Source organism: Mya arenaria, chromosome 8, assembly GCF_026914265.1.
Source record: "Mya arenaria isolate MELC-2E11 chromosome 8, ASM2691426v1".
Classification (NCBI taxonomy): domain Eukaryota; kingdom Metazoa; phylum Mollusca; class Bivalvia; order Myida; family Myidae; genus Mya; species Mya arenaria.
The window spans coordinates 17,254,388-17,279,104 of record NC_069129.1 but is presented as its reverse complement, the minus strand read 5'-3'; the positions used below and the strand labels follow the sequence as shown (position 1 = coordinate 17,279,104).

Below are 24,717 nucleotides of genomic sequence, written 5' to 3'. Positions count from 1 at the left end.
CTGGAGTCTAGTCTTTTTGAATGTACATGCAACCATCCTTTTCCGTAAGTGATTTTCACACATTCTTCCAAGATGTATAACCTCTCTGATCACATAAGTGTTGCATTATTGAACAATTTTCAGCCTCTGATAGACATGCTATGTTATTAACTTTTTAAAGTTGGTAACTGTACTACAAAGTTTAAAGTTATTAACAGGTACCGTATTTCCTTTTGATGCTAACGTCTGGAGATATATAGTGATAGTTTAATTGAATAATAAAAGTACACAAAGCAACCAGCCAATTATACAATGAATAATAAATAAGTATTTCATTTGTGATCATTTAAGCTTATAATTGTACTGATAGATTTACTGGTTTATAGTTGTCCCTTCACACACACATGTAAATATTAAATGAAAGGTACGATTTTTTTAATCATCAATATTTCAGTCAAGTTTTCTGCTCCTAAAACATTTTTATTCACACTGCTTTTGCACTGTCAGAAGGGGTAAGTAATGTGAAGGCTCATTTTTGGCCTGGCAAATTTTCCATAAAATTAAAAAGCCATAAATGTGACATTTTAAACACATATGTTTGTTTTCTCTTTCTCAGTTGAGAAATATTTGAAAAAAATAAGTAACAGATAAGATGGCTTTTTATTTTTATTTGAGCATTTAATATTTTCCTTTTTTCCAGAGTGGCTGCATCCTTCAACATTCATATTTTGCCTAGTATACACATACACAAAGTGTTTGGTTTTAATATTTTTTATGTTACAATATCGAGCAACTCATTGTATTTGATCAAATACATGAAAAAGGGGAAAAATTCACATTTTTAACTCTGTGAAGTTCTAAAACAATTTTTAATAAAGTATTAGAAATATAGTTTGATGAAATTTAAATTAAAAAATAATAATTGCGGGGCTAAAAATGTGACTTGTAAACCTAACCCTTTTATGAATGATTAGGCTTAAATATTACAAGAGCGCCAGAAAAAAGGAATATCAAGGAAATAAATTTTAAACATTTATGAAGAAAATAGAACAACTGAATCAACAATCAAGTTAAAATTTCCTTTATCTGATTAAGCCAGGACCTGGTTACAGTCTACTTTAAATCACAGATTATTCCTGAAGATACATTCACATTGACAGTTTATCGTCTGTGAAAGGGCAACCAAGTTCCCTGGAAGTTAATGGGAGATTGGATTTTTATTTTTTTCATAATTAAATATCATATATATATCTTAATAAACTAATGGAATAAAGAAACTGAGCATGCATAACCATAGCGGTTCTCGAAGAAAAAGCAATTTTTAATGATGATCTAAGTGTGACAATTGTCACTAACTTTGAGAAGTACCATGTAGTTTGTATCGCTGTATCACAGTAACATTTATGTGTAAAATAACTGTGATAAAAAACATGTAATCATTAAACAACTGGACATCATTTAAGACAATTTTTGTTATTAATAACAATTTCTTTATTCCGCTTAAAAAGTATAGTTGTCTGTTGTAATGAAAATTGTTTTAAATCTGTAATGCATCAAGGAGAAAACACAAATTATCACAGTTAACAGCACTAGATAAGGAAAAGTCCATCAAATGTGTAAGACCAACAGCTTGAGAATCTGTTTACATGAAGTCTACCGCCCTCTGTCTCTGTGCTGATTTCAATGACTTCAGCCTATAAGACAAAACCAGAAACATATTAAATAACTGTATTTTAATATTTCAAAAATACTTAATAATAACTGTATTTTAATATTTCAAAAATACTTAATAATAACTGTATTTTAATATTTCAAAAATAGCAAATAACTGTATTTCAATATTTCAAAAATACCAAATAACTGTATTTTAATAATTCAAAAATACCAAATAACTGTATTTTAATAATTAAAAACTACCAAATAACTGTATTTTAATAATTAAAAACTACCAAATAACTGTATTTTAATATTTCAAAAATACCAAATAACTATATTTTAATATTTCAAAGTGACAGCTCTATTTTGTTTATCATAACATACATTAGACAGTCATCAAATTAGACTTCTGAATGATCAAGCCTGAATTATTACCGTATATAAGTGCAAAAACCAATACTTTATGCAATCCAGAATTTGACCCAAGCCGGAAAGCAATTTACCTGTGCAGGGCTTGTACTGTAATAGTATTAAATTTCAACCACTGCATTTGCAACATTAAATCTCTCTCTCTATATATACTGGTATATATCTATCCCAAGAGATTGAAATCAGATGTACAATCTTTGTGAAACTAATGTCACTGGTCTGCGGAATGTCTTAAACCATTCACTATCAAGTATTAAAACTTATAATTGTACCTATTGATTATTTCCTTGTCTGTTTCCCTATCATCCTCGTCACTGCTCTCCTCCCGTTCAGAAGAGTCAGAACTTTCATTGATATGTCTGGAACGTTTCTCCTTTTTGCGGCCTTTCTTCTTGTGCTTACTTTTCTTTCGCTTCTCCTGGAAAATACATTGTAGGTTTTAGAAATCCTTTGTAATTAAAACTTGTCTTCAAAAATAAAGGCCAAATTTTAAGGACAGTCATGAAATATTCTCACACTTGAGTGGTTATTTTAGCTTAACAGGCTTAAGTAGCTTAATTCAATAAGGCAAAGTACATTTTTAAATTGGAATTTGATTTATAAAAAAGGTTTAGTGTGATCATCATAATGATAATTTCTATCTAAAGCATAAAAACACTTAAAGAAGTTAATATTACGTAAATGATTGAAAGACAAAAATAGTGAGCTTAGCTTAATGCTGTTACAAGGGAAGTTTCGAGAAATTGGGGCCATTCTTGTAACAACCGATAGAGACAAGAAGTCCAAAAAAGGATCCGGCATATATCAAGGACTGTTAAATCATTACATCCCAATACATGTACATACATGTAGTTCTGTTCCTATGCCTTACAACACGTTGTTTCAGGTTTACAACAGCCAATATTAGATGTCGTTAAGTATCACACTGTTACATTACTTCTTGTTAACTTTCTGTGAATGTTTGTGACAGTCTTAGTAGAATAGTAAATAGTTTTGATTTCGTGTGTCAAGCAGCAATTATTTTTGTAAAATTTCTCTTTACCTAACAGTTACAAACAGAACAGTTTAAACTGTAAACCGTTATTAACAGTTACATAATGTTGTTTATAGGTGGTCAGTTGACTGTTTGTTTGTCTCTAGAAAACTGCAATATATACTACTATATGTTTTTAGACATGGTTTTTAGTCCCTTTAGTGATGACGAACAGTGATATAAAGTATATACCCCTTTTGTTGTGAATAAAAAGTAGAATTGGAATGAAGGAATTGCTTATAGATTTTCTTTTTACCCAATACCAACAGGATGAGTGATGTTTCAAAAATTAAGCCTTAATTTTAAGGACAGTCATGAAATATTCTCACACTTGAGTGGTTATTTTAAAAATTCTTAACCTTTCAAGAAAGATTTCAATTCTTCAAACAATCTTTTTCATAACGATAGCAGAAAACAGAATTATTACATTTTTATGTACATGCTCACACATGCCCGTTACTCCACATAACAATCATCAATTAATAACCACTTTCAGCAGTTACAGAACACTTAAAATTATCACTTCATTTAATGACTTTTCACCAGTTTTCTAGAAACGCATTTAATACCATCTTCACCATAGACTATTACCAATCTACCTTTTTCTCTTTCTTGTGTTTATGTTTGTCTCTGTGTCTGTGTTTGTGTTTTTTGGTTGACTCTTTTGTAAGGTCTACGTAGTCATCAGGTGGTCGGTCTCTCGATTTATCATTAGTGAGATCAATGATATCACCAGCTGGCCGGTTTCTCGATTTATCATTAGTGAGATCAATGAAGTCACCAGCTGGCGGGTCTCTCCATTTATCATTTGATGCTGATGCAGCACCTTTAATGTTAAAATAATCAATATTAGAAAAGACATTGAACATGAATTTTACACTTATTTGGTCAAGTGATTGTTTGTTAAAAAAGAAGAACATAATTTGCAGCAAATTGTATGAAAGTGATTAACTTCTTGGTTTTATCAAAGATGGCCAAAATGTTCATGAACCAGTCAATAGTTATCCACTAATTACTTTTAACCAATGAAATCAACTAGCCTTAAAAGATAACCTGCAATGATTTTAATAACATAATCATAACATTAACTTTATATCCAGTTACTAACTTTGCAAACATCATGTAAACATATGGAGTCTGAAACTTGTATTGGAGCAATGGGAAAATGGCGCATCTGTATACCTTCACTGTTAACATGTGAATATCTTGTATCATCAGAATGGTTTAAGAGTTATAGCCAAGGCTTAAAGTTGTTGCATGACACTACCAAACATACCACAAGCGCTGTAACAATACCATAAAACTGACAAGCTAAAAACTGTAAACACTACATATTCAGTCAAACCTTGTGGTAGGGAAGGAGGTAAAGCAGGTCCATATGCATCTGATTCATCCCCACTGGAATCCTGGGGCTGACCAGCTGACCCCTTTCCAGTCTCCATGGGTCTGACCTCTGGGGGCAGGGCTACGGAGGATCCAGAGGCTGCTAATGTGGACTGTTGGTGTGGGGCAGTAAAGCCTGGTAGTGATGTGGCAGGAGTGGCCTCAACTGAGTCTGTGAAAAATAATATTTTTATAGCTTAAAAAGTTTAAACTGAAAAAGTGGTCTTCGCATAAAATCTTTTGTGATTTGAATGCAATTATTAAAGTCACAAAATACTGTTTAGTTTGGGCAATGCAATATTAAGATGAATTTACAAAATGATCACACATTTAATAAGACAAGAGCTCATCAATTTTACTAATTTGGTCAATGGGCATATCTCAACAGTATTTAATGACAAAGTTATTTACTTTGCTATACATTTCGTTGCATAATATCACTAGTAACATGTGTTCTAAGTTTCATGTGAATATCTAGAAAATATTTTTAATATTGGTTTAAGATTTTGCCTGCTGCTACGGCCACTGCCTAAGACACAATGACAATACCTTGCTCAACTTCAGATAAAAACAGCAGTCTGTATACAGGTGTTAGTCACATTTAAAATATTTATACTAATCCTGTGTCATTATCAATGAGCTATTGTGCAGCTGGCTGTGACCTTGACCTACTAACCACAAAAACAAAGAAGCCAACTTAATGTCAAGAGCAACCTACCAGTGAATTGTCATGATCCTAGGTCAAACCATTCTTAAGTAATTGGTAGGAAAAAGGGTTTTTAATATAGGCCCTTGTGGCTTACACTCTTATAGCATGACTATTTGGGTATTTTTATCCAAAGCATGAACATACCACATTCAAAGGGAAAAAAATCAGTGAACTACATATTTTACAGAGGTTGAAGGGAGATAACCCCCAGAATAATACACAACTCTGTACAAGTTGTCCCCCTTAAAAAATATTTTTGCTTGTGCTGAAACAATTTAAATCTGGCTGGTCTTAAAAAGGAACCAGGCTCTCACCCACAGCTAACTACTGTATAAGTCTTATTGAGATACAATCAAAACTGAAGACTGTATCACATTTAAAAGTAATTGTTTACGTATGCTTGGGCAATGAGCACCACGCAATGGCATAAACTTTTCTGGCCTCTGGCCAATAGAGCTGAAAACCATTGCCGTGCCTTTTGACCAAAGATAACACGGGTCAAGAACTGGTCAAGAGCAAATGGACCAATGGAGTTACATGGTCCTACATCTATCTGCTCTTAAAATCTTGGATAACAAACTTTTCAGAAGACTAGAAAGTGACCTTTATTTCTGATCTACTCACCCCCTGAACAACAGGAGTGAACAACTAGTCATGGGTAACCTACCACTAAAGTTTCATGGTTCCCAGTCAAACTGATCTTAATTCATTTGCAGCAGAGACATGGTTTACCAACAGACTTACTGACTTGCAACCTGACCCACTTACCATCCAACATTTGCAAAACTGTTTGCCCCCTCTAACTTATATGCCCTCATTTTAGAGGGCATACAAAGGGATCTATAAATTACTTTCAGACAAAGCTTGTTTCTACTTACCGGAGATTGAAAAAGCTGGTTGAAAGGAACTATCCTGTGCATCTGGTAGTTTTGAGGAACTATCCTCTCCATCCTCCTCCTCAGAACTGGAGCTATCCTCGGAGTCAGTGTTTCTAAATATAGCTCTGAACAGGTCCATAGCTGGAGCACCATCAGTCTGTGTGAAAATAAACATTGAAAGATTTGCTGAGCACAAATAATCATATAACAATGAATTATTAGTAAATCTTAAAAGAAGCCCTGAATAAAAAATCTATCACCCATTAAACAAAATATCAATGAGTAACAATGAAACACCACCAATCAAATACAAATGGTCACTGCATTTGCCCTGCTACTTTCAAAAAGTGACAAACTTGAAACCTTGTGAAAATACCTTATATACGAGTTTTCAAATGTATGATAATACTTCCACATAACTTTTTTTAATCATGTTTTCAATATAACTTTTGGCATATACATTGTTACATGTACATGTATCATAATTCCTGGTATACTGGCAATATCAGACTAATAATAACTAGAAATGTGTCCATAGGACACGGATGCCCCCACTTCGATTTTTTGTCACAGAAAATAAGCCATAATGATTATTCAGGATAATCTGCACATATAGGATAAGTTGAGTTGAGTTGGGTTTTACGGCATCGCAAGACTGTATAGGTTATATGGCGCCATTCAGGCAGGAAAAAACTTGTTGGATCCACATTGGACACATACTTTTCAAGAATTAGATTGGAAACATATATTTTTGAAGTATTTTTGGCAAAAAAGGGCCGTAACTCCTAAATGACTAAAGCGATTTCCATGACTATCAAACTTGATCAAGATATTATGGTCACAAACATGTGTTTAAAGTTTGGTGAGGATTGGACAAACAGTTTTCAAGAATTAGATTGGAAACATATATTTTTGAAGTATTTTTGGCAAAAAAGGGCCGTAACTCCTAAATGACTAAAGCGATTTCCATGACTATCGAACTTGATCAAGATATTATGGTCACAAACATGTGTTTAAAGTTTGGTGAGGATTGGACAAACGGTTTTCAAGAATTAGATCGGAAACAATCTTCGGGACGTACGTACGTACAGACAGACAGACGTACGTACGGACAAGGGCAACCCTATATGCCGCCACTTTGTGGGGGCATAAAAATCGTGAAAATTGGGCTCCAGTAGGAGGGATTAAGTCTCAAAGCAGAGTTAAGAGACTAATGATTCCTGCTGAAAAAGACACTTTATATCATCTATACTGGTACAAAAATATGAAAGTGAAAGCCCTCAATCTGGAGTTCAGGATTAATGCTCAATTTTATCTTCCCTGTATTTTGTTTATAAAAAAACTTAAATTCACGTTCTTGCCTAACCGGGGACATACCTCTGATTTTTCAACAAGTTCAGCAAACTTGTCTGTTTTACTGACAGACTTCCCAGCTGCTGTTTTACCAGCATCCGCAGCATTTTCATCGTTATCTGTTTCCATGGCAACAGGTGCAGGTTTCACAGTATTCTCCCCTTTCTCAAGATGGCTAAATATAGACTTAAACTCTTTAGGTTTGTTTGATTGTACAGATTTAACACTAAATGAAACCGGTTTATCACTTTTCAGGTTAGATGCCTTTTGTGCCCCTTTTTCAGCATCAATAAGATGGCTGAATATTGATTTCATGGCTTTTCCCTTGTTCAATTCTTTATCAACCTTACTAGTAGTATCAGTCTTATCTGTATCAGTTTTAGCATTGTCTTTTTTCGTTTCTTCTGGAGGTGGTATTTCCTGGGGTTGGGACCCCCTCCTATCATAGGCCATCTCTGTTGGGTTAGCGAAGTTAAGGAAATTGAACACAGAGTACTTGTCCCTCTTTGCTGAAATTAGGCCAACTATTGTAGACCTGAAAATAATCAAAATATACAGAATTTTAAAAAGGTTTGTTTGTATTCTTTAATACAGCTGTATAAATGAGAAACAATTGTTTTATTTAATCTTAGTCTAAATCACCCTCTTTTTATGTAAATAAAAGAGAGAAAAAAAGAAAAAAGGGAAAAACAATGTGTGCATAATTAGTCTTTGATCCAACCAAACATCAGAATTATAATTTTGCACACAAGATTCAAATAATTACTTCATTTCTACATTGCTTGACCGCATAATTGCTTTATATGTATATGCAATGCATGAGCATAATTACTTCATATCTACAACACATGACGTGGCATAATTACCCTATATTTACCATGCATGATGCCAATATAAATTCATTTCTACATTTCATAAAAACATAATTTCTTCAAATCCAAAATGCATTACAACATAATTTCTTCAAATCCAAAATGCATAACAATGCATTACCACATAATTAATTCAATTATAAAAATGCATGACAGCATCATAACTTCATTTGTATCATACATGACAGCATGTTAACTTCATTTGTACCATGTATGACAGTCTCTTAACTTCACATATCCTAATTCATAATGAATAATGAATATGAATAATATTGTCTACATATTTTCAATAAAAAGTTCACATACCCTGGGTATGGGTTTGGCACATTAAATCGTTTACAGACTAGATTGTCAGGGTGCCACTCTTCGTCCTCCCTAGTCAGCTTCCCGTACATCTTCATGGAAGCTGCTTTCTCTGCGTCTGTCTGGTCAATCTGTCAACACATTATAAATCACAAAATATTGCAGAATACTTGTTTCACAACGCAGAAGCGCTTTCAACTTAATGACTTCGTTAAACCAAAATATTTGTAATACCCGGTACCTATGCTTTGACAAATCCTGAATTGGACTCAAATCAACAAATCCTATGGCAGACACATCTAGCAAGGAAATGATGTCTATCTTACAGACAGAGCTGGCTTAAACGGAATGTACACCAGATTGGCACCAATTTTTTTTTCTGTAACGAATCTCAGGACAATTATTTAATTAAATGTTCTACTCTTTGTTATCATAAATGTAAAAAAAATACCAAAATGTAAACAAAAAATTGACTCGGAGACTGGGTTAGCGTGTGTCGCCAAAATTGCAGTCTAGCGTTGTATCCACTGTGCTACGAAGACTTAGCCTAAACAGTTGGGAGTATATAAGCTATATACCTAACTTGGTTATATCACGTGATAACATCGACTAGCCAATCATTAATGAGGAATGAATTCTACTAGGTAGACATACCTAGTAATCTTTTTTAATGGTAAAATACGAAAAAAATGCGAAAAATTAATTAAATGTGACTTATGTGGTACTTCAGTAAGTAAGTTTTAACGCATTGTACACATCGATACCAAGTTTATGTCAGTTTTCGACAATTTTCTTCTTTTTTTTTCGCTTTTTCATCATATGGAGTACAGTCCCTTTAATTGTGGTTGGTATCATCAAAGAGGGTAGGGGTAACTTTGTAAACTCTTAACATTTAATTAATGCCATTCGCTGTATGTTCTCTTTTAACATTCTCAATCATCCTCAGTAGTTTTTGTACGGTAAAAGCCACCATCATGGATGCTAATGGATGTTACAGGTGGATGGTCTAGATAGCTTAAATCTGTATATTTCATTAATGCCCCTTACTTTATGTTCAATTTTAACATCTCATCTGCAATAGTTTCTGCACATGTAAATCATGCAGCCATCATGGATGCAAGGGTCAGTTCAGGAGGACAGTCTTGCAAGACCCCTTACCTCACACCAAAGCCACTTACTATTTGTTCCACCTAGACATCAAATCCAACCATCCTCAATAGGTCCTGCATGAGTAAATTGTGTGGGCGTCATTGAAGCCAGTAGTCGGTACAGGTGAGCGGCCTTGCAGGACACATTTAATTATACCAAAGCCACTTACTGTTTGTTCCGCCTTTACATCCTCCCCACCATCCTCAATAGTTCCTGCACGTGTAAATCGTGCAACCTTCCTGGACGCAAGCGTCAGTACAGGAGGATGACCTTGCTATACCCCCTTACATAACATCAATGCCACTTACTGTTTGTTCTGCCTTTACATCAACCCCATTATCCTCAATAGGTCCTGCACTGTGCCTGCACATGTACATTGTGCAGCTATCATGGATGCTAGTGGTTGGTACAGGTGGACAACCCTGCTTAACCCCTTTCATGACACTGATGCCACTTACTGTTTGTTCAGCCTTGACATCCTCCCCACCATCCTCAATTGTTCCTGCTCATGTAAATTTTGCAGCTATTATGGACGCTAGTGGTCCGTACAGGCGGGAGGGGAGGGGGGGGGGCTTGCAGGACAATACAGCAATGCCACTTACTTTTTGTTCAGCCTTTACATCTTCCTCACCATCCTCAATTGTTCCTGCACGTGTAAATCGTGCGGCCATCATTGATGCTAGAGGTCGGTACAGGTGGGCGGCCTTGCTAAATTCCTCCCGCTCTCTCTCTTTCTCCCAATCTGTTTTTCCGGGCATACCAACTAACAGGTATGGGTCTGTAGAGATAATATTTCAGGATATTGGTTACTTGTTGACATAAAAGAGTAAGGGCTATTACATTTAAACATATAACCCCCGGGCGAAAGCCTCTTTTAAATTATGCCACCCCCCTACAGAAGCAAATTTACCCTTCTCGGGTCCAAATTAGCGAAAAAAGACACCCACTTATATACTATTTAAATTATTGCCTTTCCCCCGGGCGTTATATGTTTTACTGGAATAGCCCTAAATGTTGATCGAATAGCTGAAAGAGGTTTATTTACAGAAGAAAGTACTGATTTTTTGATCAATCAAAATCAAATCAATACGCTTGCGATCGCAGTTGATTCATGTAAACAAGTAAAACCAAATTGAAAGGTAAAACATAACATAGTATATCATAAAGTGCTGGAAATCAGTTCCAGTTGGACTGTCGATAATCGGTTCAAACACTCAAGAAACCAGAACAATTGGTTTTTGACAATACCTTATTTGTAATTTATACTTGTACAAATACTCGTAAACCTTAACTATGCTTAATTAGCCTTATGTTATGTCTATTTTTGCGGATATTCAGTGTTGTTGTTGCTTTTGGCCATATAGTTAACAATAACAACTGAACATTGACAAATGTATAAATAAACTCAAAGGAGAACATAGGCAGAAATAAACTGAACGCAAATAACAAGAGGAAAGAAGCTAGTTGAATTGATGTTCACTATAACCAAATACAATCGATTGTCAAAGATTTCAGGCCAAACCAATCATAATCATTTTTCGATTATAATCAATCATCGCAGCATCACTAATATTATATATGTACCTTTGTGCCCATGTTTGACTGCTTCTAGATATTTATCATATCGCAACTGTTTAGCTGGATCTTTGCTGAATGGTTTGAAAATGGCTGCTCCCTGGAATAAAGGGACACCACTCTTTCTATGCTCTTCAACATTGGAGGTAGATTCAGTAGTAGTGGAATTATCTCCCTTAGGTTGATCTTCACTACCTTCAAGTGTCTCAGAACTGACAAATGTTCTTAAAGGGAAGTTCACGATTGCTGTGGTATCAGTATTTTGCTTGGCTTGATTTATTCTCTCCTTTTCTTCCTTGGGTATAAGATCAAACACAGATCCTGCAATAAAACTTTTCTTTAAGTACACAATACAAGAATCTTTATTTAAAGTCAGGTATGTGTTAACAAGAAACATTAGCTCAATGAGCTATTTTCAGACATGAGCAATTAATAAAAAGCATTGACAGGACAATTTCAATACTTATAATTACATTTACATTAATTCAGGGGATAACAAGTTGGTTGCAAGGAGCAACACATTACAAAGTATCTTAATGTATTTGGTTTACGCATTTTATAAAAGAAATAATAAATTGATTATAGCCAATTATGAAATCATTATCTATAACAATATAATATTGTACATTTGTTATAAACTGATGCAAATTCAATGCTATATACTTATATTGTGTATATTTGTGTATTGCTTAAGAGATCAGAAGCCTTTTAGCATATCTATATTTGTCAAATGTCAATACGAATTGAGGCGTAGCTAAGTCATTTGTCCAAAGGAATAACTGTCAATTCTAACAAGGAAAATATCTGAGTGAACTGTTTCATAGATTCTAAAGCAAGAGATATTTTTACACTCGAGTTCCAAGAAAAATAACTAGTCAATCAAGTCATCACTTATAACATTCTATTTCTGAAAAAACACACACTACTTTACCACTTCTTAAGCTGAAATGATCTTATATAACAATCTTTTATAACAAAAGAACAACCTACCAACAAATGCCTGCTCCCCGAGAGCGACACCTCTACTTGTAGCATCATGGCGCTTCTCCCTAGCTGATGAACCTTGACCCACACTGACAGGTGCTGAGCCTGGAACCAAACCAGAGCTGCTGGTTCCAGGCACAGGGCTGGGCCCAGCATCAGAAGGTTTTAGGAACTGCCTGTAGTCCACACCTGTACTGGACTGGTTTCTAGTCATTACTATTGACTGGTCATCTGACTTTTTGAATCTGTGCACTGGTCTACAATGAAAACAGAGTGTGAATTTTCATTGTTCAGAGATAATATTTCGTAGAGATTATTTTTATATATATTTCATTGCACTTGTAAACAGAAATAAACTAGACTTAACAGGAACTTCAAAAACTTTACAGGTATCTAATACAATACATTAACGCAAAAAAATGTGACATTTATTCCATCAAAAAAAAGTCTCTTCACAAACAATCCAATATCGGTACTTGCTATCTAAAGAGTGAAATAAATAGGCCATGAGAGATATCAACCCTTGTAAGTTTTTCTGAGTTGGTCAAGGGCCATCCCTTACGATCTGCATTATGGGAACTTGTTAATCTTATACAAACTGTCCATGCAAACATTTGAATACGTTTCATTGTTTATATCTTAAACAGTTACTATAAGTTACAGAATACATTAAATTTTGCACAATAACAACAAGGCTATAACAACACATCAACTGTTTTTAATGAATAAAAATACACACAAAAACGATCATAATTACCTAAAGTCCCTGGGGAGGGAAGGGGGTGGGAAGTCTTTCTTCTGGACCAGTTTCTTGGAGGAGAGAGAAAACCCATCTAGCAGTTGCCCCACATAGCCCACTGGTGTCTGCTGCTTCTGACCTGCCATAACATATAACTTCTCATTATCTAGCCCACCTTAAGTCCTTAAGGAGGGTTGGTGAGGGAAGTCTTTCATACAAACCAGTTCCTTTAGTGTGACAGAAAACTAATAGTGGCCGATACAATACTTTAAGCAGAATAAGTTCAAGAATCAGACACTATACCAACAACAACAAAAGTTGTCATGTCTATCAGAGAAGTATATCTTCAAGAATCTTATACCTTTAGGAATCCTTGGCAGTGATTATCATTTTTTACTTGATTTGCAGAAAAACAAGCTGATTGCCAGATAAAGTTGATGCTATGAAACCCTACCCCTATGAGTTGGTGCAGTCCATCCAAACTTGTCATCTCCCTCATCGCCCATCGTCATGTCATATTTGGACATGTCATCCATACCGTAGACATCATCATCCTCATCCTCCAGAGCACCGACACCAAACCCCTGTATCAAATGGAAGTTATTGAGGGTGATATGTTTAAGTTTGAATGTCCCCTTCTTTTGCTAAACTGAGAGGTCCACAGAGCATGTCGTCATTTCTCATCCTCCAACGCAAAAAGCCACAACTAGATTGAATTACCTATCAACTTATTTTATAAGAATAGTTGGTAAAATGTGAGTTTAACTCATAATAAATATGTGGTATTCAAAATGTTTGTTGGGCCTGTTCAAATTCGGAATGTCATAAAGCAGGCCTTTTTAATTTCTTTTACACCAAGTAAGATTTTCAAGAATTTGGGCTAATTCATCCCAAAGTCTGTTTTTAAAACTGCTGAAAATGGCAATATAATACTGGCCAATGACAAAAACAGGACAGAAAGAGACAAAACACACAATAAGTCTTAAACTGTCATGCTGCTCTAGAATACCTGTCCTCGTATTCCTCTTCTACTGGCGCCAGATTTCCGTACAGTTGGGGCCTCAAACAGGTTGATGTGTGTAGAGGGCAGGGCTTTCCTGGGGTCCAACCCGCTGTAGCCTAGACCATGGGTGTTGTCCTTGGCACCTGTCATTACACAAAGGTAATCAGATTTGAGTACAGGCGGGAAGGCGGGAACTCGAAAAATTAAATATTTGTAGAGAGTAGGGCCTTCCTTGACTCCAACCCACTGTTGCACAGTGATGTTGACAAAGATGATGGTGACAATAATGATGACAACGATGATGATGATGATGATTGCCTCACAGGCCAAATTTGTAACAAGGCTTCTTCCCCTTTTTTTCAGAATAAACTGAATGTTTATATACATATCAAGCAGAATGTGGATTGTGTCGGTCAGAGCAAATGTGACATCAGACATGACTTTTCGTAGTGTTGGGAATCAGACAGAAAAATAACTATCGATAATCGGTTTATGAAACCGATCAATGATCTATTATTAATTGATGTAAACATTATTTAATAATATTTCGTCATCATATTTAAGGCATACAGATACAGCATCAGTTTTAAGCACCAATGTTCCCTCACAATATTGTTTGTACATTTCTTCGATAATTTACATTATTTATTCAGAACGCAACTGTCTTTTCGTGTTTACAAGTTACTTACCGTAAATGACTGGGTATTAGACGCACTTTTTTCCCTCAGATTTTGATGCAAAAAAATGCCTGCGTATAATACCCAGTAACAATTTTTTGAACTTTTTTTCTGAGGTCAATTTCAAGCCGAGAGTTTGTTTAGATTTATGTAGAAAGGGATGTTACTCGCGTCATATTGATCGAGTATATACGGGTTAAAACGGCAGTTGAAGATCGGGATACGGTATATCGTAAGACGTTTATAATTTCAACAAAAATATTTTTCGATTAAAGTTACCGTAATTCACCTAAGAGTTCGGACACTCTAAATATTTGGACACCCATAATTATTTCCCAAAATAATTTATTTTGCGTACCTAATTTTCGGACACCCAAAGGACATCAATCATAACTTTCATAGTTACCAAGTTTCACAGACGAAGATTATTGATTTTTATCTTTTCAATGCCTCCCTAACCGTATACACCACTGTGACAATTTAATTAGTTACTACACATCCTAAACATTTATTGCCTGTTAAAAAGGAAGTGTGATATATTTATTTGAGGATTAAACAAACAACAAGGGCAATCAAGGGATTAAGAAAACATCGACATGACATGTTTGTAAAACAATCTGCCAATAAACTTTCAAACTTGTACCCTACTTATAGACTATATGAAGCAATAATCGTACAATTATACATTAATCCTGCATAGCAATGTCCATGCTCTCCACGAGATCCTCGTGGGTATAACTGTAAGTTATGTGATGTCACACAGTGTGACTCTTTGATCTGAAGCCGATAGAATGTGTTTATTCAGTTCAGTGCATGTATAAAATGGTGTTTTAATTAACTTGATGAAGGATTTACACTTATAGGCGTAATAAATAAGTTTATGACCATTGATTACTACGGATAAATTAATAAGTGGTAAAAAGCAAACATGAAGAAAAAAGGCAGGTTAAACAAACATGTAAATAAAATGTAAAAATGATACTTTTCTATGTATTCGGAGAGCGAAAAAAATAATTAATTTATGGTGTCCGAACTCTTGTAAATTACGGTATTCAATATTATTTTGAATAATAAATTGAATTAAACAATAATCAAACTTACATATAAAAAAGCAAAGTTGGGCACTGTCAAAATATTTTTTGCATAACATAACTTTTCATTCTCGACAGTATGGTTGTATGGTTTTAAAGATAACCATCGCCATTTTCACAAAAAATTATTTTTTTGTCACTGTCAACAAACATGGTGGCTGAAAATGCCGGACGATTTTGACATTTTTTCTATGCGTCTTTTAACCAAAAACATAGATTTAAAGTTTTTTTCTTGGACTTTTCACAGATTTTTTTCCCTGCGTCTAATACCCCCTATCGTCTTATACCCAGTCATTTACGGTATACATAACATGAGACCACAGGCTCTAATTTTTGTCTTACATTTAGTATTATATTCATGTGTTAAATAAACACAGAAAGATATCGTTATCTTTTTAATAATCAGTCAGTAACAAGACAGTACAACAAGCAGTTGAATATATTTTTATTTTACAAGAACATATCCTTTCAGAAAACTGAGAAAACTTTATTCTTACATGGTAAGAAGTAAACGGTAATATGTTTTAAAATTCACTTTAAGACCATAACATGATAAGTTGAAACTAATCCTTTAGCAGTTAAATTGCGAAGAAAATTTGTAATATGGTACTGTAGTGACATTCTGACTTGATAAGAATATGACTTGATAACTTAAGATAGTAACACCTTAACACTTAAGCATTAAACAGAAAAAAAAATTAGTCGGTAGCATTTACATCCCTTGTATGTATAATCAATTGTTCAAATTTCACTATCGATTGTCGCCAACATAGGCCTTTCAGATAAATTGTCGATTATAATAGATCATCGGCACAACACTAACTTTTCATCATCAAGATAAGTACATACCAAGCAGTATATGCGCTGTGTCAGTCGGAGCAAATGTGACGTCAGACAAGACTGTTTCATCATCAAGACCGTCGTCTCCACTGTCGGGGCTTGGTGGCCCAGTGCAGCCATAGATCCTTCTGCCTTCAGCTACAGATATAGTAACACTTATATAAATTACAATACTTAGTCAGACAAAAAAAACATCAAACCTGTTTTCATGTAATCAATCAACCAATCATAGTAAACCACCCAATTTGGTATAATGTCTTGGGTTTACTAGTTAACTTAATACTAACTTCTTAAGCTTCATTGTGGCAAAAGCTGATAGCTTATAGAATCACTCTTCAAGTCGGTTTCCTGGATTTATTTATGTCCATTCAGTGCTCCAGCCAGGATTTGAAAAGGGCAGGGTGCTTGGTCCAAAAAGGCACTTTTAATGCGCTTTTAATGAGCCTAAATGGGGCACTTGCAAAGTTCAATATTTTGATATTTTGGTACTAGAGCTCTACTTTTAATACTAATTGTTATGATATCCAAAGATGTAGTTATTAAGTCATACTTCTGTATATTTATTATTTTCATACTAATTTCTGAAACATAACCTGACTATATGTGCAGTAATATCAAAATTGGTAACAAACTGTGATTTAAATAGAAGTAACAAATCATGCTTTATTCGCAGTTTAATCTATGGCATATCAATGCGCAACTCTTTCAACAACAGTGTTATGAATGGGAGAAGTCACTTCTCCCAGTTTTCAGCCTACTCTCACTAGGCTGAAAACTTTGGGAGAAGTGACTTCTCCCTTCAGTCAATTTAGGGAGAAGTGGGGAGACTTTAAGGAGAAGTGATACTTTCGTAACACCTGATACAAAAACTATGCCATAACACACACCTCAGTTTATATAGTTTATATTCACATTCAAACTGATTGCTATAACTATATAAAATGTTCATAAAAAATGTATCATTTTTGGCTCAGCAAAAGTGTATTTGTCAATGTCACATAGTTTATCTCCAAATAGCATCTAAAAATGAAACAAAAACCAAGACAGCTAAGGATTTGAAACAATCAAAATGACTAATAAATGACCTGTCAATATAGTAGGGGGACGAATCTTATTTTGGTACGTTCGGGATAGGGTACGAATGTCACATTCAGCTATGCTGTTATTTACTTGTCTCTGGCTAAATAATTTTAAATATGCTGACATTTAAGAACCAAATGACATTTAAATCACTGTCCTTGATGAAAACTTTACCAATACATAATGGGAGGTTGAGAAATTAACTCGGAAAATTGTTCTGACAAAATGGCGATCTCGCCGATATTTTTGACATCGTAAACAGGAGAAAAATACTGTAAGTATTAAAACTCTACATAAAGCAAAAAAAATAATATGTTTTTGTGTTTACAAATCAATTTTTTATCATGAACATTTCACGAAAACCAATTAAATATTTGGTGATACGTCATGTTATTGATTTTCTTAGCGCCACCTTGCCGATGGCCCGAGATGGCTATGACCGTCTGCTTCAAAAACATCAATGTTTAAAATGTCTGGCATTGTTTGTTCAATACATATAACAATTACTTTTTAACTTCATCAATGCTTGACACGATTTTTCATAATTATGTCGCCTTTTCTATCTCATTTTAATGAACGTATATCATATTATCAGGTTCTTCTCAATGTACATTCTGATTGGTTAACTTTCAATAGCTCCGCCTAGCGGCGATGTTTTGGTAATTGGATGACACGGCCCAATTATCGGATTAGGGGACTACCCTATGGCTAATTGCGATGTTTTGACTAATGGGACAGTGGCCAAATACTCGCTGATTGACAGATTTACAATGTGTTAAAATTTCGGCGAGGTCAATGTCGCTTTGATGACACAAATGGGCGATTTATTTGTTTTATTTATCATCAAAGGCGGCTCTGTCAATGAAAAGGGCACAGCAGGGCGTTTGAAAAGGCAGCAGGGCGCCATAAAAGGGCAGCGGGGCGCCCCGCCACGCTAATTATGCTTAGCTGGAGCACTGTCCATTGTATTTCATAATTTGTAAGAGGCAAAAAGAGAAAGTAACCCTGTTGGGGATTGAACCCACATCCTCTTGGTCGAGAGTCGAACACCTATACCACTTTCACTTTCATAAATATGAAAATCATATTGTCTCATTGGCATTGTTCTTTGTAATTGGTGTAAACTTGATTGCTTTGCATGACAGTGATTTCAAACAAGCACAACTATGCAACCTATGAACTACTGACGTTGGTCTTGTGCCTGATCATGTCTTGTCATACGGTACATTATTGCAGGGAGGGTATTTTAAAATCCCCAAATACATGGTCCAGTTACAGCCCGGAAAAGACAAAATACAAGCAAATTTTGACCTAACCTTGCTTGACATAAGACAATTCATCACTAAGTTGTATTTGTTATCATGTGAAATTTAAGGAAACAATAATTTTTAGAATAACAATTATGATCAAACCTTGTTTCTGTTTCCTTGACAACCTGGGTCCCACTCCCTGCCCTTCCTTCCAGCCCATCTTTCTCAATAGTCGCACTCCTACAGTAATTCTGTAAAAAAGGAAATCAAATGGCTCCATTTTGCCTTTAACATAAAATTCATGAAGACTTTTATCTTGCAAATGCATAATTTCTTTTAACCAGAGAATCTGTATCAGTAATCACAGTAACAGGACAGTATTAGGACAAGCAAGGCACAAATAAAAGTGGTGAAGGGCTTTTATTATATAAAATTTATAACTTACATCTCCCTTATGTTTGGTACAGTTCTCACAACCGGTATTATAAATAATGAGGCAAGTGCTAATTTTGATGGCTATTGATGTAAAACATGTAATTAAAAAAAAAGTAACAAAATACCTTTCAGGGACAATTAGGTTTAACAGTGTTGTGTCCCCTCCCAAAATGGAATCTGCTGTTGCAAGTTTGGCCTCATCAAATGTCCGCTTCTTCCTCTCTTCCGAGGTAAACTGGGCACTCGTTACAAACTTCCTGGGGGCTATTCCATGCTCACTAATATCCTTAAAAAAAAGAAATAATTGATTGTTGGTAATCAATAAATTTTATAAAACTTGTTCTTGCTATCTACAAACTTGGCATATCCACGCACATATTACTGCCAAGTTAGTATCATGCACCCTTCATTCACACGTCTCAGAAAATTTTGACACTGCCAAATCTATCCAATATGGTATATAAGTAGATCACTGCCTTTATAGAATTGTTCGTATATGTTCATCTTGTGTGCATATTCGTTTGTTTCAGTTCATTTTGACATTTATTTTGTCTGTCAGAAATGACACATTTTCTCCCCAGGGAGCCCTGGTGAGTTAGCACCAAGCAGGAAAGTATCCAGCCAATGCAAATGATCGTTTTATTGTGATTGTCTTATTGACTGTGATGTTCGTGTGTTTTTATTTTTTCATACGAGTGTTAGATTGGTTACTTATTAGTCTGTCTGTCCCCGTTTTTATGCGAGAGTGGAAGCGTCATTTTCATTGTCTGTTAAATTCCTAAAGGAGCAGTTTATGAAAAATGTGTTGCTTTTTAATGAAAATTTTGTTGCTTTTTAAACTGGATATCAAATACTTTCTACAGTAATTCTATTTCCTGTATTCAGTGGTAAATTGTATTTTAATATTACTAAGTTATTACATTTATCTTCATTTACATGCAAGATATTACAGATACAGAAATAGCAAAATCTACAGTGACTTATTTACCAGTACTGTTTTATGATACTCATCATGTAATTAAGTAATACATGTTTATGTTAATTATTATTTAAAGTTCATGTAATTTTGGTTCAGACCTTTTTTTGCAGAACCTTTGTACAAACATTAAATTTTGTTTGTACGCCTTAGTTTGAAACCATTCTGAACAACCACATTGTGTGAATTTAAATAAAAGTTGGAACCCACCCAAGAGACTTTATAATTGTGTTTGAATATACTCAATACTGAATTATATATTTAAGGTAAGCTGGTCTTGCATGTTTTAGAAAAATAGTCTGTGTTTACACATAAAATATACACTAATATCAACAGAAAGTAAAAATTTGTTAATTGGTAAGTAATAAAACTGTGTTCTTAATGTTCCCAAATAAGGTCTTATCGCTAAAAGGCGCAGAAAGCATTAAAAATAATACTCAAAAATCACTGGAATATATTCAATATGGGATATGAATACTGCACCCTGTGACAAACTCATCAAACCTCTTCATCCATAAAATCCTCTGGTCTTTGTCCCGAGCCTGAGCCATCTGTCCGCTTCTCTCTTGATGAAACAAATGTGGAAGGGGTGAATCCTGGGCATAAAAAAACATATGGGACATTAAAACAAAACATTATTGTTAATAGTATCTTTATCAATTTCAGATAACAAATAACTTGTATTCTAAGCTAATATCGGAACATTCTGATGCATGTATCACAATTTTAATACTTAAAAAGTATAATAAGTATATTACTCAAGATAATCCAATAATGATAAAACTGTATTGTAATTAATGATGTATATATAATAGTGTGTATTTTGGGCTGGAGGCCTTTATGTTCTGAATAAAGTTGAGTTGAGTTAAATATGCTTAAGATGTCTAATGCTGATAAAAAAAATGTGTTCTGTTGAGACCCATATTGTCATTGAGCTTTCTCATAATAAACAACTTGAAACAAATTTAAACTGCTTCATCTTAACATCTTACATTTAATTTTTAATTTTTACTAAACTTCAATAACAGGCTTTCATTAATTACAAAAATTTATAATTTCATCTTGCTTTCTAGGGCTGTGTATCACCGGACAAAAGGCGATCCGATTCGAATCGCGGTCTTTGATTAGCGATCCACGAATCGATTCACAATTTACTTGGTTATAAAGCAATACATATTTTGAAAATAAATGAATAATTAAAGTATAACAAAAGCTTCATTTTTGTTTAGTTTTCATTTTTTTGTCATTCTTTACATCAAACCCGAAATATTTCCAGAATTTAGAAGAAAAGGATGCTGGGTCATTTCTATATAGCGCTGAATTTGATGTTTAAGTTAATGGGGATGCCATGTTGGCATTGAATTGCAGACGAAAATAAACGACAGCTGCACTTAAGTTTCGCATTTTATTTTATTATTGTAGATCTTCTCTTTATAATTTCTTTAATGCCTTTTGACTTTTCATTTCTTATTTCTAAATTTGCATTCATTTTAAAACATTATATTCCCTTAAAACCTTGACAAGAAGCATTCTCCATTCCAACACCGCACACTGCATTGAATGCTAGCGCTGTATGAATTAACTTGCGGTTGCGTCAGTGCAACGTATTTCGGACATTTCGGATAAACAATTCATTATATTTTTTAAAACAACCACAATATTTGCTGGAATTGAATTATCTCATTTTGTTTTATTCTTTTATTAACTTTTGCACTTGAATCACGATCCAGCGATCACTGGCAAATATTTGTGTTGAATATTTTGCTTTGACTAACGATTACTCGGGTACTCGTTACAGCCCTATTGCTTTCCTTCTCACCCAAATGTTCACTATTGCCTTTTCTGACCAATTTAGAGCCAGCATCAAGCCCTATTTCAAATGCTTAAACATGTACTTTTCTTAAATGTGAAAATAAAATTCACCAATTTAGGTTTTTAAGTTTTTATTTGATTTATTAATAAAAAAAAAAATGGACTCCTCAACCATTTCTGTATGGAAGAGTTGGAGTATTTTGAAAAAAAACAACCTAAATCACCTTCTTTGTATTTTTAAAAGCATTCTTGTTCATTCGCAAGCAAAATTTGAGTTCCCAAATTCAGTCAAAATAGTGATTTTTTTTGCAATTAGAAAGGCTCTGACCCCATTTCCAAAATGGTGAGTTTAAAATTTGCTGTATTTAAATAACTTCCTTAAATACTCTTAACTTCAATTTAATTAAGTGTTCCAGAAGAAATTTGGATGCTTTCTCACCTTGATGGAAACCCTAACATGTAAAAACAAAAAAGAGTATAGACAATTAGAAATATATCTATTTTTGATCATTGAATATTCTATATATTGATGAGTTTTATATTTTTTTTCCTGTCTGCCCACCTTCTCTGGATCCCACTGTGTTGAAGTACCCAGCAGAGAAGCCACCTGTGAAGGCTCCATGGAACCGAACTCGTCCTTTACTGTCCTTGACAGACATGTCTTGAACAGTGATAGGCTTTTTAACTGGCTCATCTGTAAAAATTATTATTTTTTTTAATTACATGTTTAATCGTGTTGCATAAAAAAATCCTGAAATAATTACAGAGATTTCAGAATAATTCTTCAGACAGTGGATGCCCATGATGGCTTATCATCTAAGAAAACAGCAGCTACATGGGCAACTTATTTATATATCTGATTTTCCCAAATAATCATTTAGGTTCATTTATGCTCATTTGCCTTTTACTCTTGACAACATTTAAATACACCTTAGGAAAAAGAGGCTAGGTGCAAGGTTTGAATCTGCAACTACTGGAACATTAGCACCGGTCTCTAATTGAGTTAACCAGATGGCTTGATCATAAGCAGTTATGTAGTGTGTGTGCGTGTGTGTGTGTGTGCGTGCATGCGTGTGTGTGTGTATAAAAACCGAGCAGTAATGTAGGGTTTGTGTGCGTATATTAGAGAACCAGCCGCCAGGTTAGATCAGTTAGTTAGAGCACTGTGTTAGTATTCCGGTAGTTGTGCGTTTGAGCCCCACACCAGACTCACTTTTCCACTAAGGCTTACTATATTGGTGTCAGAAGTAGAAGGCAACAGTGCCTGGATCAGCCTTAAAGGTAAATGGGGGAGGAGTGGTTTGTGTGGGTAAGAACGAGCGGCCTGGTAAGCTAATTTAGTCTGACCTCCATGCTGGTGTTCTGGCAGTTGTATGTTTGAGACCCACATCAGGCGCACTTTTCCTCCAAGGAATACATTAGTAACACACACACATTATAGTCCAAATAATTGTACGTTGACAGATTTTTTATAGATTTTTGATATGGCAAATCCTTCACGTACAAATTGTTTAGTATCAAAAGTGGGTAGTTGTTCTGATAAGGATTCTGGGTTAAAGCATATAGAGTCTATAAAATATCATAAAAACAAGAAATATTACCAGATAATGTTATTTTATATTAGTTTCGTACACAAAAAATAAATATCCAACTTATAATTATGAGTTTGACGGCTTTTTTTCATTTCATTCTGTCAAAACATAACGATATATACATGAAGGGCACCTGCAAGGCTTCAGGGCACAGTTTTAAAGCGCTCGGAACATTTCGGCCATGGCCGAGTTGTTACGATTGTATAACGAGGTCTATCTCGAAGCTTTGTCTGAGGAGGCGGAGTTATTACGATTGTATCGAGTTGTTCCCCTTCGCATAATTGTTTTCTGTGTCAGTCAACTTTTGTTTTATTGGAAAGGTAAACAACTTGTTTTAATGCATTGAATGCTTGTTTAGTGCAAAATAACATTTCAGTTACATGTTAAAATATGAATATAACTCTTTATGATCAATATCAACCATAAAATACTTCACTTAAACAATTTCAATAATTTTAAACACCCCCGTTTTTTGCACATTCCCGTTTAGACGTTAGGAATTGGAAGAATCCCGTATAACACGTCTAATATTTTAGACTAACACACATTACAGAAAAAAATTCACTTTTGAAAAGTTTTCTATAAATTCACTTTTCTATTTATAAACACTGATGGTAGCAGATCGAATGTTAAACGATCAATTGAAACCGTCGTTGAAATGGTTTTGAAATGAGATGCAAGTCTGCTTTGGAACCTTCCCAGATTCAGTGATAGCTGAATGAAAAACAATAGCCTCGAAAATACATGAAAAATCTAAATTTAAAATTTTATCAAATGTGTCATAGTATGAAAGAAAGAAAAAGAAAATAACGAAAAAGTGCTTGACTTCAACAGTAATAAGACCTTTATCAGGAACATCCAAAGCCGTTCCAATTGAAACAAACGTTTCATCTTCGTCAGAATCACTGTGCGCCGCCAT

The 24,717-nt window shown here is 34.5% G+C and overlaps 1 protein-coding gene across 1 annotated transcript; it reads right to left on the bottom strand.

Annotated features, from left to right (window-relative positions):
* Positions 1-632: 632 nt before the first annotated feature.
* Positions 633-24,717, bottom strand: LOC128243077 (G patch domain-containing protein 1-like). The gene is made up of 19 exons (XM_052960587.1): positions 24,642-24,717; positions 22,769-22,900; positions 20,899-20,990; positions 19,544-19,704; positions 19,146-19,234; positions 16,663-16,791; positions 14,052-14,188; positions 13,497-13,626; positions 13,061-13,181; positions 12,310-12,560; positions 11,329-11,640; positions 10,347-10,522; positions 8,599-8,726; positions 7,445-7,955; positions 6,068-6,224; positions 4,443-4,652; positions 3,697-3,923; positions 2,337-2,482; positions 633-1,673 (listed from the first exon to the last, which is right to left on the bottom strand). The coding sequence occupies exons 1-19, from the start codon at positions 24,715-24,717 to the stop codon at positions 1,622-1,624; spliced, it is 3,237 nt and encodes a 1,078-aa protein (XP_052816547.1). The 3' UTR covers positions 633-1,621.